General features: G+C 42.9%; 1 protein-coding gene across 1 annotated transcript in view; it reads right to left on the bottom strand.

Moving 5' to 3' along the window:
- The window catches only part of LOC127567801 (ras-related protein ORAB-1), a 32,786-nt gene extending 30,966 nt beyond the window's left edge, over window positions 1-1,820 (bottom strand). Inside the window, exon 1 of the mRNA XM_052010877.1 lies at window positions 1,606-1,820. Within this exon, the coding sequence (XP_051866837.1) occupies window positions 1,606-1,628 (23 nt within the window). The 5' untranslated portion in view covers window positions 1,629-1,820. The remainder of the gene's footprint in view (window positions 1-1,605) is intronic.
- Window positions 1,821-14,245: the final 12,425 nt, after the last annotated feature.

Below are 14,245 nucleotides of genomic sequence, written 5' to 3'. Positions count from 1 at the left end.
GGGCGGGGGGAGACACTGCCCCCGTCAACAGGATGGGGGAGGGGGGGGGGGGGGACACTGCGGGGGGGGGGGCGGGGGAGACACTGCCCCCGTCAACAGGATGGGGGAGCGGGGGGAGACACTGCCCCGGTCAACAGGATGGGGGAGCGGGGGGAGACACTGCCCCGGTCAACAGGATGGGGGAGCGGGGGGAGACACTGCCCCGGTCAACAGGATGGGGGAGCGGGGGGAGACACTGCCCCGGTCAACAGGATGGGGGAGCGGGGGGAGACACTGCCCCGGTCAACAGGATGGGGGAGCGGGGGGAGACACTGCCCCGGTCAACAGGATGGGGGAGCGGGGGGAGACACTGCCCCGGTCAACAGGATGGGGGAGCGGGGGGAGACACTGCCCCGGTCAACAGGATGGGGGAGCGGGGGGGCGGGGGGAGACACTGCCCCGGTCAACAGGATGGGGGAGCGGGGGGGCGGGGGGAGACACTGCCCCGGTCAACAGGATGGGGGAGCGGGGGGGCGGGGGGAGACACTGCCCCGGTCAACAGGATGGGGGAGCGGGGGGGCGGGGGGAGACACTGCCCCGGTCAACAGGATGGGGGAGCGGGGGGGCGGGGGGAGACACTGCCCCGGTCAACAGGATGGGGGAGCGGGGGGGCGGGGGGAGACACTGCCCCGGTCAACAGGATGGGGGAGGGGGGCGGGGGGAGACACTGCCCCGGTCAACAGGATGGGGGAGGGGGGCGGGGGGAGACACTGCCCCGGTCAACAGGATGGGGGAGGGGGGCGGGGGGAGACACTGCCCCGGTCAACAGGATGGGGGAGGGGGGCGGGGGGAGACACTGCCCCGGTCAACAGGATGGGGGAGGGGGGGGAGACACTGCCCCGGTCAACAGGATGGGGGAGGGGGGGGGAGACACTGCCCCGGTCAACAGGATGGGGGAGGGGGGGGGAGACACTGCCCCGGTCAACAGGATGGGGGAGGGGGGGGGCGGGGAGAGACACTGCCCCGGTCAACAGGATGGGGGGGGCACTCAAGCCCATTATATGGGAGGATGGCAAGGACAAGGAGTGCAGGAGGTGGCCATTTAGCCTCTGTAGTTTGTTCCTTCAAACACCGGCTGATCTGTAGCTTAACTCCATCCAACACCTTGGTTTGGCAATCCTTTTAAGAAATAGAATTATATCACACTCAGTTTTGAAACTTTCACACTTACCAACCTGCAACCACACGGTTCCACACACCCCGCTCCCCTTCTCCACCCCAACCGTAACTACCTCCAGGCCGTAAAGCTTCTTGAGGGAGAGCTGCTGATTCCCATCCACCTCTCCGTGAAAGTATTCTTCCTGACATCAGCCCTAAACGCCCAGACTCTAATTTTATGCAGATGTTACCCTGTTCTGGGCTCCCCCCCAGCAAGTGTCACCAGCAGCTGGGGCAAGGCCCGCAGCCACCTTTCATTTCCTTGGCAGTCCAGCCTCTGATTAGACGATAGGTAACACAGTTATTGCCCTCTCGGGCCTTGGCAGTCCAACTCCGCTGTGTCCAACCGGGCTCATTCCTGGGTGGATTTCAATCGAGGAAAGAAAGAAGAAAGAAACTCTTACTTACTATTCGGGATTCATGGTTGACATCTTACTTTCAACACCGGATTTTTTTTTTGTTCAACGTATATTTAAACAGGTCCTTGATCCAACTGTCGAAATAATAATTATAAAAGATATCTGGGTGACAACGAATAGACAAGACGAGGGCCAAGTCTGTCACAGCCCAAAATGGCGGCCCCTCCAACCAGGAAATAACAAGCCGCTACCGGAGCCCCCCGTGGTATGCTGGGAATTGAAGGCCAATGACGTAACCTTACCCCTTTATAGAGCGGTTGCTGCCGCCATTGGACTACAATCGCCAGGCAGCACTTCGGTCCCCTCCGCGTACGCGGTGACGTGCTTGACGCCATGTGGCGCATGCGTCCTCCGCATTCTCTCCTTGCCCCACCAACACCCCTCCTGTTTCGCCACACTTGCGATTGAGTCAGCGTTGAACACGTGGCAAGTGCTGCTGACTGCCAGCGGCGGCGAGGGAGGTATGATTGAGCAATGAAGCAGGTCGTTCCTAAAGAGTATGCAAGCCAAAGGTTGAACTGGCGTGTTTTTTAAAAAATTAGTCATTGAAACAAAATACTGCAAAAAAAAAATCTGAAAATAGTAAATGTTGGAAATAGTTGTGGGTGCGATAACATCTCGTCACAGATGCTGCCTGTGTGAATTGCTGATTTGTTTCAGCAACTTTTTTATTGCAAACGGCATGCTTACAATTCCTGTGTAACAGAGCCACGTTTTTAACGAGAATCAAAAGAAGGCATAAAAAAATCAAGTGGAAACAATTAGCTGGGCTGGTGGGACTAATTAAATAACCCTCTCAAAGTCAACTCAAGTACAACTTGGGAGTTCTGTGAGTCCCTCTCTCACTGTACTCCCACCGTTGTTTCTACTGCTCTTCTGTTTATAACTCGTCTCCTTCTGTGGTTCTCTTCCGTGCTGTGAATGCAGACTTATTTTGGAGATTCCTGCATCTGAACAAGAAAGGTAAATTGCAATGGGCTAAATCGCTCTAAAGCAGGCCCACTGCCCAGACTTGCCACTGTTCGTCATTGAGGGCCAACTGAACAGATCCTCAAAAACCATTCCACAAGAGGAAGAGTGGGCTTCAAAATTGATGAAGATTTGGGCACAGACCCCCATGGCCTAATAAGCTCAAAAGCTTTCAGAAATGTTGTGAGATGGCTGTGATTGGAGACATTTAAATGAGTTTCAAATAGATTTATTACAACATTGACAGTATAAAATGATGGCAAATAATTAAAATGTTAAGATAACATTAATTATGTAAACTTCTTGAGGTTGGCAATGCCATTCAAGTGCATTGGTCTGTGGATCTTTTAGCAGCCATTCCTGTCATCCATCGTAATGGGGAAGTCTAAGACATGCTCAACTGCAAATTGCAGATAACAGGCAGTTCCCTATGAAACAAAAACAAATCTGGAAGAGCAAGTCAATTAGTATCTGTGGAGGCAAAAGGTGCAAGTCAACATTTCGGATTGAGACACTGCATCAAAACTGTGAGGGAAGAGGAAAGTTTGCCAGTATATAGCAGTACAAGAGAGGGGTGCCAGGATAGAGCACTCCCCCACCATGGTAAGTGATGGGTGGAGCCAGGTGAGGAGGGTCAGTGGGCAGATGGAACCAAGTGGGGGGGAGGGGATGGGAAAGGTGAACAGAGGGAAAAGAAAAAAAATTAGGTGGCTAGATGAGTGTATGTGGGATTAGAACACCAAGGGTGAGTTAATTGATATTAGCTTTATGGAACCACTCGCTAAAGATAAACTTAATTCCAGCCTTTTATAAGAAGTTCTTCAGTTAGAAATGCAAATATTGATTATGTAAAATACTACAGTTTAGTCATAAACTGTGTGAACCTGAGAGGGCACTTAATGGATTTATTTTCAAAGCTTCTGGTGTCGATTGCGAGATTACACGTGGTAGGGGTATGTTATTTATAGAAAAAATGTTGACAGTTTACCAATTCTTAAATGCAAAACTATCTTGATAGGATGCCCAATGATACCAAAATGGTCCGTTTTTATAGTTGTTTAATTTCCTATTAGTTTTATTGTTGAAAGGCAATGTGGAACAGTTCACCAGCTTTTCTTTCAATCTGTCTCCCACGCTTCACAAAGTTCCAGTAAAGTACAAGTAACTTAGTGTTTTACGTAGCCTTCCAGTGTTGGAGTCTTTCGTTATGCAACTCTCATTACAATCTCTTTTTCCTCACAGGGATTGTGGAGGGCAAATGATGTGGAATATCAAGATGTACTCGGGCACAGGAAATAAAAGAAACTAATAGATAAGAAATATGACATTTCACGTAATGTTGACACAAAATACTTCTAGGCCTGCCCATCATTTTTAAATTTTAAAAATGATATCATCACTATGATATTTCAGTCAGATTAAAGGTTTTAAAGTTGTATAAGTCAGCATTCTGTAACAGTGACAGTATATGGTAATAAATAACTGATAACTGAAGAATACGTAATATATGCTGATAGCATCTGAATTGTTTGTATTCCTTGACTTCCCCTCACTGTATGAAGATTGCCAACAGGTGGCAGGAAATTGGTGAGAATGACTGAACACATGAAACTGATGCAGGAATAGGCCTTTAGTGCATGATCTGTCATTCAATGATATCATGTCTTTTACCTCAGTGCCACTTCCCCACTTGATTCCCTTCAAATCTAAAAAAGTATCAATCTCTGTCTTGAATATACTGAGTCTCCACAGCATTCTGGATAGAGAATTCCAAAGTTTCATTATCTGAATGAAGAAATTTCTTTTCTGAATGGCTGACCTCTTATTTTGATGCCGTAACCGATTGTTCTACACAACTAGCCAGATAAAACATCATCTGCATATCTACTCCATCAAGCCCTATAAGAATTTTGTGCATTTCAATGTGAATATCCCTCATTTCTCTGAACTCGAGTATAGACCCAGTCTGCTTCATCATTTGTTGTATACCAAGGACTATGCCAGGAATCAGTCTGCTGAACCTTTGCCACACTCTCTACATTGTAAGTATAATCTTCTTTGGTACCCTCATTCAAATCATTGAAATGGATTTTGAAGAGCTGAGGCTCCCACACTAATCCCTGCAACATGCTCCTTGTCAGCCTCCCAAACTGACTCACTTATTCTTACTTTGTTTTCGGTTCATTAATCAACTCCCAGTCCTCATCTGTATATTACCCCCAATATTTAAGCCAAAATTAGCCAACAAAATTTGAAAAATAGCAGATTCCCAGGGTAGGGGAGTCTAAAACCCGAGGGCTTGGGTTTAAGGTGAGAGGGGAAAGATTTCAAGTGGACATGAGGGCCAAGTTCTTCACACAGAAGGTAGTGGGTACATGGAATGAGCTGCAAGAGGAAGTGGTAGAAGCCGGTAGAATTACAACTTTTAAAAGACATTTGGACAGGAACATGGATAGGAAGGGTTTAGATGGATATTGGCCAAGTTCAGGGAAATGGTGCTAGCTCAGGTGGGTGCTTTGGTCAGCATGGACGAGCTGGGCCAAAGGGCCTGTTTCTGTGCTGTATATCTCTGAGTCTATGACTCTGTCTGGTTCTGATGGAATCAAGGTCATTCCTTTTGGCGAAAAAGGATTACAGTAACTTCCATCAGGCAATTTGTTTAATTGTGAACACTGCTAACAGTGTCATAAATTAGGCTCAGTTATTCTCTTTTATAACCTATATCCCCTGCCGCCCCCCCCCCCCCCCCCCCCCCAAACTGCTTTCCAACCAGTGTAATAATGTACGGTTCCCACATTTGCTTTCTCAAAATCAAGAGATGGAAACTTAGGTCTATTTGATACACGTGGGTTAGAAGTTCATAAACAGGTCTGGCTGGATCAAATCAAATGCAAGAAGGAAAACTGCTCTCTCAAAACTGTCCATTAATTCACCTTTTTTACTCTAATTATCTTTATGAACTACATTCCAACAATAAGATCTTTATTGCTAAGATTGAAGCTTTCTCTTCAGCTGCTCCTGCAGCTTTACTCCTTCCCCATGACCACTGAGCTTTTCTTTAACTTAACCTTGACCTACATCTTTTCCACTTTCTCTTCTGTCACATCCTCTGAGCTCGTTTTGTCCATCAAATCTATCCCTTGTTCCTTTGATTTCATTCATGAGATTTCATTCACGTTGAAAACTAACAATACAAATCTTAAAGATAGTTGGAGTCAAAATGCTGTAACTGTTACGTACATTTATTTTGGTGATTGTGATTCAAGGAAAATATTTAGCCAGTCAATTTTGTCACAAACCAGCAACAAAAGAAACACACTGAGCATGATTCAGTGTTAAAAACTATTTTATTAATCACTACTTATGATAATACGTAAAATAAAAGTTAAAAAAAAATGTTAGTATGTTAGAATTCAAAAATGTTAAACCTCGAGCGTTATCCCCAAAACTAAACTCGTCGTGTGTGTGTGTGACAAAGTCCAAAACTCCCAGTTCCTGAATGGTTCTTAAAGTTCAGTTCCGCAAGCCATAAGGTGAAACATGAGCAAGGGCTTCTTCAACAACCACCGTTGTCTGAAGATAAGATGTAGATGTAGAAAAACATAGAGAGAGTACATACGAAATCCAAATGTTCCACGATGGAACCCAAACGACACTTCAGTGTTTACTCGGTAGTGACTTCCTCACCCCGAAAAGCATCCGAACCGTGGTTGTCCACACACAAATACCTGTTTCCTTCTACAGGTCAGCAACAAAGTGAACTCCACCGGATTACTTCCAACTTTTCCATACATGGATTTCAGTGGTAAACACAGTTATTGTTTCTCATCCATCGATAGAGAAAAACAAGCAGGCTGGTGTCTCTCTCCCTTCTCTCTCTCTCTTTCTTCTTCTTCTGACTTCTTCAACAACGTCATTACGTCCTTTATCTTCTATTGACGTAAGCACGCCCCACACACACATACACACACACTCTCTATCTTAAAGGGACTTTCACTGAGTCCATAACACCTCCCACCTAAAAAAAATTTTCCCAAGAAAATTTTAACCGCGCATAGAGTTAGTAATGTTAATAATTATCATGCTACACAACTACAGACTATCAGATTAGTACAGATACATGTTTCCCATTTAACATCGGGAAAGACAATCAGCAATCACATTATCTTTGCCTTTAATGTGAGTTATCATGAGATCAAACTCTTGCAAAATTAAACTCCAGTTTAACAGCCTTCTGTTCTTGTTTTTGACTCGGCTCAGAAACACCAATGGGTTATGATCGGTATACACAGTCAATGGTTTCTGAGCGGTGCAAACATATACACTGAAATGTTGCAAGGCTAAAACAAGCGACAGTAATTCTTTCTCTATGGTGGAATAATTCTTTTGATGCTCATTAAATTTCTTTGAAAAGTAAGCTACAGGATGGTCAATATCATCAAGGTCACCCTTCTGCAACAACACAGCTCCTGCAGCTTCATCACTGGCATCTACTGCTAATGAAAATGGCTTTTCAAAGTCAGGTGTTCTGAGCACAGGATCGTAGCATAAAATGGCTTTCAGCTTCTCAAATGCTTCTTGACAAGAATCTGTCCAAACAAACTTTACTCCCTTCTTCAGAAGATTAGTTAGGGGAAGAGCAATATCAGCAAAATTTTTACAAAATTTTCGATAATATCCAACCATTCCCAAAAATCTTCTAACAGTCCTCGTACCTGTGGGAATAGGGAACTCAGATATTGCTTGAACTTTTGCCTGAACAGGAGCTTGCTTGCCTTGACCTACAACATAACCAAGATACGTCACAGTGGCATGGCCAAATTCACTTTTAGCCAAGTTAACTGTAAGGTTAGCCTTGGAAAGTCTTTCAAACAACCTTTCTAACGCAGAGATGTGATCCTCCCATGTATCATTCCCAGTCACTAAGTCGTCAATGTAGGCATCTGTATGTTTTAACCCATGAATCACTGAATTAATCATTCTTTGAAATGTTGCCGGAGCATTTTTCATTCCAAATGGCAAAACATTGTATTCATACAATCCAGAAGGGGTTACAAAGGCTGAAATCTCCCTTCCTCTATCTGTTAATGGAACACACCAGTACCCTTTTAATAGGTCAATCTCTGTAAGAAATTTTGCCTTTCCCACTCTGTCTATGCAATCATCCACTCTAGGAATAGGGTAAGCATCTGACTTTGTTACAGCATTCACTTTCCTGTAATCTGTGCAAAATCTAACAGTTCCATCAGGTTTAGGTACAATAACACAGGGCGAACTCCAATTTGAAGTAGAATGTCTAATAATATCATTTTCCAACATGTATTTTATTTCCTGATCAACAAGTTTACTTTTTTCCACATTCATTCGATATGGGTGTTGTTTGATTGGTTTTGCATCCCCAACATCAACATCATGGGTAATTATCGATGTTCTGTTTGGAACATCTGGGAACAGATTTTTAAATTTTAAAATTAATTCTCTCATCTGTTGTTTTTGTGAAACTTGTAAATGGTCCAACTTCGTTTCAAGGTTCTCCATGATATTTTGGTTTTTCAGTTTCGATGGAACAATATTTGGTCTAAATTGGCCTTCCTCAACATCAACATCAGGCATTCTAGAAACAACCTTTTCACCATCCACCAAGGCCACAACTGAATCCCTCTCATAATAAGGTTTTAGCATGTTTACATGACAGAGTTGTGTTTTCTTGCGTCTATCTGGTGTTTTGATTATATATGCTAGATCAGGCACTCGAGATTCAATAACATAGGGTCCAGAAAAACGAGCTTGCAAGGGATTATTTTGGCTAGGGAAAAATACCAACACCTTTTGCCCCACTGCGAATGTCCTAGGCCGAGCACGTCTATCAAAATATGTCTTCATTCTTATCTGGCTTGTTTTCAGATTCTCTCTCGCTAGCTGGCAGACTCTCTCCAACCGAGTTTTAAATTTTTGGACATAGTCCAACAGAGTCAAGTGAACTTCCTCATTAACCCATTGCTCTCTTAACAACTCCAAAGGTCCTCTCACCCTATGTCCAAACACAAGCTCAAACGGACTAAATCCGATTGACTCCTGGATCGATTCTCTAACGGCAAACAAAAGTAAATGGATACCTTCGTCCCAATCCTTGGTGTTTTCAAAGCAATAAGTCTTCAGCATATTTTTGAGAGTAGAATGAAATCTCTCCAGAGCTCCTTGAGATTCTGGGTGATATGCAGATGATACAATCTGCTTTGCTCCCAGCTCATAGACTATTTGTTGAAAAATTTTTGACATAAAATTACTACCTTGATCAGATTGGATTTCTTTTGGCAAACCAAACAAGGTAAAAAATTTTACAAGAGCCTTTGACACCATCTTGGCCTTAATATTTCTAAGGGGTATTGCCTCTGGAAATCTAGAAGTGGCACACATGATGGTTAACAAATACTGATTTCCAGTCTTAGACTTTGGTAATGGACCAACACAGTCCACAATCACCTTCGAAAAGGGTTCACCAAAAGCAGGAATTGGTTTCAAAGGAGCCACAGGGGGTTTTTGATTTGGTTTACCTACCATCTGACATGTGTGGCAGGTTCGACAAAACTTCACCACATCTTTTCTCAAACCAGGCCAATAGAATTGTTTCAAGATCTTCCCTACAGTTTTATTCACCCCAAAATGACCACCCAAAGGCATACTATGGGCCAGGTTTAAAATCTCATCCCTATAAACTTTTGGAACAACAACCTGATGAATAACTTCCCATTCCTCAGTAACAGGAACATGAGGAGGTCTCCATTTCCTCATTAACACTCCATTTTTGACATAGTATCCAGTTGGCACTTTCTCAATCTCCTCACATGAGAGAGCTTTTTCTTTCAATTCTGTCAACTCAGGGTCCTTTGTCTGTTCCACCATAAAATCCTTCCTTGACAAAGACAAATCTTTAAATTCAGGCTCACTATAAGGATGTTGATCCTCCAGTGAAGACAGAAAAGTCTCAGATAAGGCATCAAAATTTTCTTCCTGTTTAGGACTGTCACAAGGAACTACATCAGACTGCACCGGACTGTCTGTCTTGGCTAATTCTTTAGCTCTAGCTCGAGTCACCGCACATGATGGGTAAACATCTGGATCATTCTCAGACTCATCAATCCTTGGTTTGGTTGTTAACCGTACCACAGGATCACTTTCTCCATCTGCAAGGTCATTTCCCAATAACAAAGAAACTCCTTCCACTGGCAAACTAGGTCTTATCCCTATCTCGACTGGTCCTTCTACGAACTTTGACTTTAAAATCACCCTGTGAAAAGGGACAGACATGGTCTCACCTGTAACACCTCGTACTAGATTTACTTCACCAGTGTCACTTTCTTCACCAAAATTTAAAACACTGTCCAGCAAGAGAGATTGACTAGCCCCAGTATCTCTAAGAATTTTCACTGGCACCTGGGGTGACTCATCATTCAGTGAAACAAAACCCTCTGATACATATGAACGGAATTCCTTTCTCACCTCCTCCAACTTTTCCGCTTTTCCCTCTTGCAAGGACTGATCTTTAACAGCATCTCCTAAACCTTTTTGATTTTTAATTGCCTGAAAGCAAGCATTGGGCCCAGCTTCCTTCTTTTTCTTCAAAAGGGCACAATTAGATATCACGTGGCCAGGTTTCCTACAGTAATAACAAGTACGCTCAACAGATTTCTCCAGCCCTGGCTTCTTTTCATCTTTTCCTTTTTGATTACCTCCCAATTTAATCTCTGGTTTACCTGGATTGTCTTTGTAACTCTTTAGAAAGGTTTTAGGTTGTCCCCATTTGGATTTATGGGTTAAAGCATAATCATCTGCCAACCTAGCAGTTTCTTGTAAAGTTTCCACTGCCTTTTCATTTAAATATGTTGTTAATTCAGCTGGAACACATCTTTTAAAGTCTTCCACCAGTATCAATTCTGTCAATTTATCATAATCCCCATCTACATTTTTAGCCAGGCACCATCGTTCAAAACATATTCTCTTTCCATTGGCAAATTCCATATAAGTCTGATCTGCAGATTTCCTCAAGTCTCTGAATTTTTGTCTATAAGCCTCAGGGACCAATTCATAGGCCTTCAAAATAGCTTGTTTTACCTTGGTATAATCAGCTGCATCCTCAGCAGACAAAGCAGAATAAGCTTTTTGAGCTTTACCTTTAATCACACTCTGTACCATAAGAGCCCATCCTTTCCTTGGCCAGTTTGAACTCACAGCAACCTTTTCAAAATGTTGGAAATACTGATCAACCTGATCTTCTTCAAACGGAGGGACTAATCGAACCTCCCTGCTGGCTGAAAAACCATCATCAGAATCAGATTCCAAACTCCTACGCTTCATTTGTAACTCATGCTGCCTCTTTTTCTCCTTCTCCTCACTATCCAGCTCCATCCTCTTCAATTCCATCTGCTTCATTGCTAGATCAGCCTCTATCTTCATCTGAGTTAGCTTTTGTTCGGCCTCTAATTTCTCTCGTTCGGCCTCTATCTTTAACTGGGTTTGTTCTCGTTCAGCTTCTAATTTATTTTGCTCTCGTTCAGCCTCTATCTTTGCCAGCTGCACCTGTGCCTCAGAAATTGCTATTTCACTGCCAGGAAACTGTTTTAACACTTCCTTCTCAAACACCTTCTTTTCCACATAATGGCCAGCTATCAGTCTCTGAATATCTGCCTTTCTCATAGACTGCTTTACTTCTGTAAGGTTTAGCCTTGTAGCAATCTTTATCAAATCATCCTTTTTCGCCACCTCCAATCCTTTTTGGGTTGGTGACTCCAAAAATGCCTTAATATCCATTGCTGCTGGTTTCCACACACACAAGCCAATTAAAAAGAATTTATCAGACCTCCCTCAAAAATCTTTGGATTGAATCCCGAACAAATCTCGTCAATCCGGGGTACAATCCCAGACGACACTCGTTAACCTTGGGAACTATCCCGGACGAGCCCCCAATTTTGTCACAAACCAGCAACAAAAGAAACACACTGAGCATGATTCAGTGTTAAAAACTATTTTATTAATCACTACTTATGATAATACGTAAAATAAAAGTTAAAAAAAAATGTTAGTATGTTAGAATTCAAAAATGTTAAACCTCGAGCGTTATCCCCAAAACTAAACTCGTCGTGTGTGTGTGTGACAAAGTCCAAAACTCCCAGTTCCTGAATGGTTCTTAAAGTTCAGTTCCGCAAGCCATAAGGTGAAACATGAGCAAGGGCTTCTTCAACAACCACCGTTGTCTGAAGATAAGATGTAGATGTAGAAAAACATAGAGAGAGTACATACGAAATCCAAATGTTCCACGATGGAACCCAAACGACACTTCAGTGTTTACTCGGTAGTGACTTCCTCACCCCGAAAAGCATCCGAACCGTGGTTGTCCACACACAAATACCTGTTTCCTTCTACAGGTCAGCAACAAAGTGAACTCCACCGGATTACTTCCAACTTTTCCATACATGGATTTCAGTGGTAAACACAGTTATTGTTTCTCATCCATCGATAGAGAAAAACAAGCAGGCTGGTGTCTCTCTCCCTTCTCTCTCTCTCTTTCTTCTTCTTCTGACTTCTTCAACAACGTCATTACGTCCTTTATCTTCTATTGACGTAAGCACGCCCCACACACACATACACACACACTCTCTATCTTAAAGGGACTTTCACTGAGTCCATAACAACTGTATAATACAGGAGGTAATGGAAATGAAAAAGAAGTGACGCATTAAGATCATACTGGCATATAGCACGAAGGAAGAGCATTCAGTCCATCCTTTCACTGCCTGAGCAATCTAAACCAGATTCTTCATTCATGTTTCCGTATTATTCAGGAAGGATTTTCTAGTATAGACATCTCCCCAGCCCCTTATGACCCATTGTTGTCCAAGATAAAGACTTTTATACTGAACATCTCAACAGATAATTCAGGTTACAAGACATGGAAAGGTCAACATTCCAAAAACTGTAGAAATTCTTAACATTTTTCGGCAAATATGTTCAAGACTCTGGTGGTTCAAAGACAATCCATGCTTCCCCCTTCTCTGGGCAACTTTGTTATAAATGTGGCTGTGTAGTGCTATTAGTCAATTTGATGGTTTGTAAGAGGACTGCTCTATCTGTTCCAACGTCTCTATCATGAGTCCAGAGTGCTCCAGCTTGTAGAAAAACAAAAGTTTAGTGCATGCATCTTCGCTTACTAATACATCTTCAAAGAGTGAATACATTTATGGGCTGAAAGTACATTACAATACCCTGAGGTTATTGCTGGAAATAATGTAACCCTGAGGCATTATTAACAAGGAAAGTAACTTCCTTTGCCCTTCTGAGTAAGCTGCAATGTTGCCTTTTTGGGGCAATGCCCTGCAATGGAAAGCAGGAATAACACCCAGTAACTGCTTAAAAAGCTGTATCACCACTTTGCCAGGCAGCAGTGTCTGAGTATTGCACAACTCAATAAATTGTCCATAGATTTCCTTACCTGTTTCCTGTCAGGGTAGAACCGTGATTCATGCTGCCTCGCAGTTCCAACAAATTGGGTTTAATCTTGACCTCTGGTGCAGTCTGTGTGGAGTTTGCACATTCACCCTGTGACTACGTGGATTTCCCTGGGTGTTCCAGTTTCTTCCCATACCCCAAAGATATGTGGATTAGCAGGTTAACTGATCACTGTAATTTGCCCATGTATGTAGATGAGTGGTGGAATTTGGGAGGAATTGATGGGAATTATGTTTCATGGTCAGTGTGGACTCAGTAGTCTGAAAGGCCTGTTTCCCTGTTGTATGTCTCTGTGACTATGATTCTGTTCATTGGCCTCTAAACGTCCACTCACCAGTTCCAAAGAACTATTGGAGAAAATGAAATATTTCAAATATTTACAGCCTTTTTAAATGTACACAAGAACTTTCTCCTCTTAGAATGATACTTTTTTCTGCTTAGTGTGTGGTTGGAAGCTGGAATGCACTGCCTGCAGATGTGGTGGAGGCAGGTTCCATTGTGGCCTTAATGAGGGAATTAGTTGGTAAAGTTTGGAAGGCTACAGAGAAAAAGATGGAATGTGTGGAACTTGTGAATTGGTCTGGTAGAGGGCTGCCAAGAACATGATAGGCCAAATGGCTTCCTCCCATGCTATAACCATTCTACAGTTCTGGCTTCCTCCCATGCTATAACCATTCTACAGTTCTATGCACATATAAAGCCATTTGGCCCATCTTTATCATTCTATAATTCTAAGTTACACATGATGCAAAAAGCTGAGCAATTTTTAAAAAATGGAATTGATGGAATGAATGGTTCAGTAAACTTCTGTGGTTCAATGATGAAAATGGGAACAACTACCACTAATTATAGTAATGACAACAATTAAGTCACTATGTTCCCAACAGCACTGCAACAGCTTCAAAACAACAGTTGTCCTTTCATGATTGCAGAATTAACATAAATTTAAGCTACCTATGAATGAGTCCTGCAGAAAAATACTTGAGTGAGTCTTTAATAGCATAAACAGTAATTACTGGTTAACAAATTATCCGAGTCTAAAACAAAATAACTGTATGTGAATTGTAATTCCTTCAAAGGAATATTTTAAAAATCAGAATCCAATTTATTATCACTGACATATGATGTGAAATTTGTTATTTGCGGCAGCAGTACCA

Source organism: Pristis pectinata, chromosome 3 (assembly GCF_009764475.1).
Source record: "Pristis pectinata isolate sPriPec2 chromosome 3, sPriPec2.1.pri, whole genome shotgun sequence".
Lineage (NCBI taxonomy): Eukaryota > Metazoa > Chordata > Chondrichthyes > Rhinopristiformes > Pristidae > Pristis > Pristis pectinata.
This window is presented reverse-complemented; position numbering and strand designations above follow the sequence as displayed.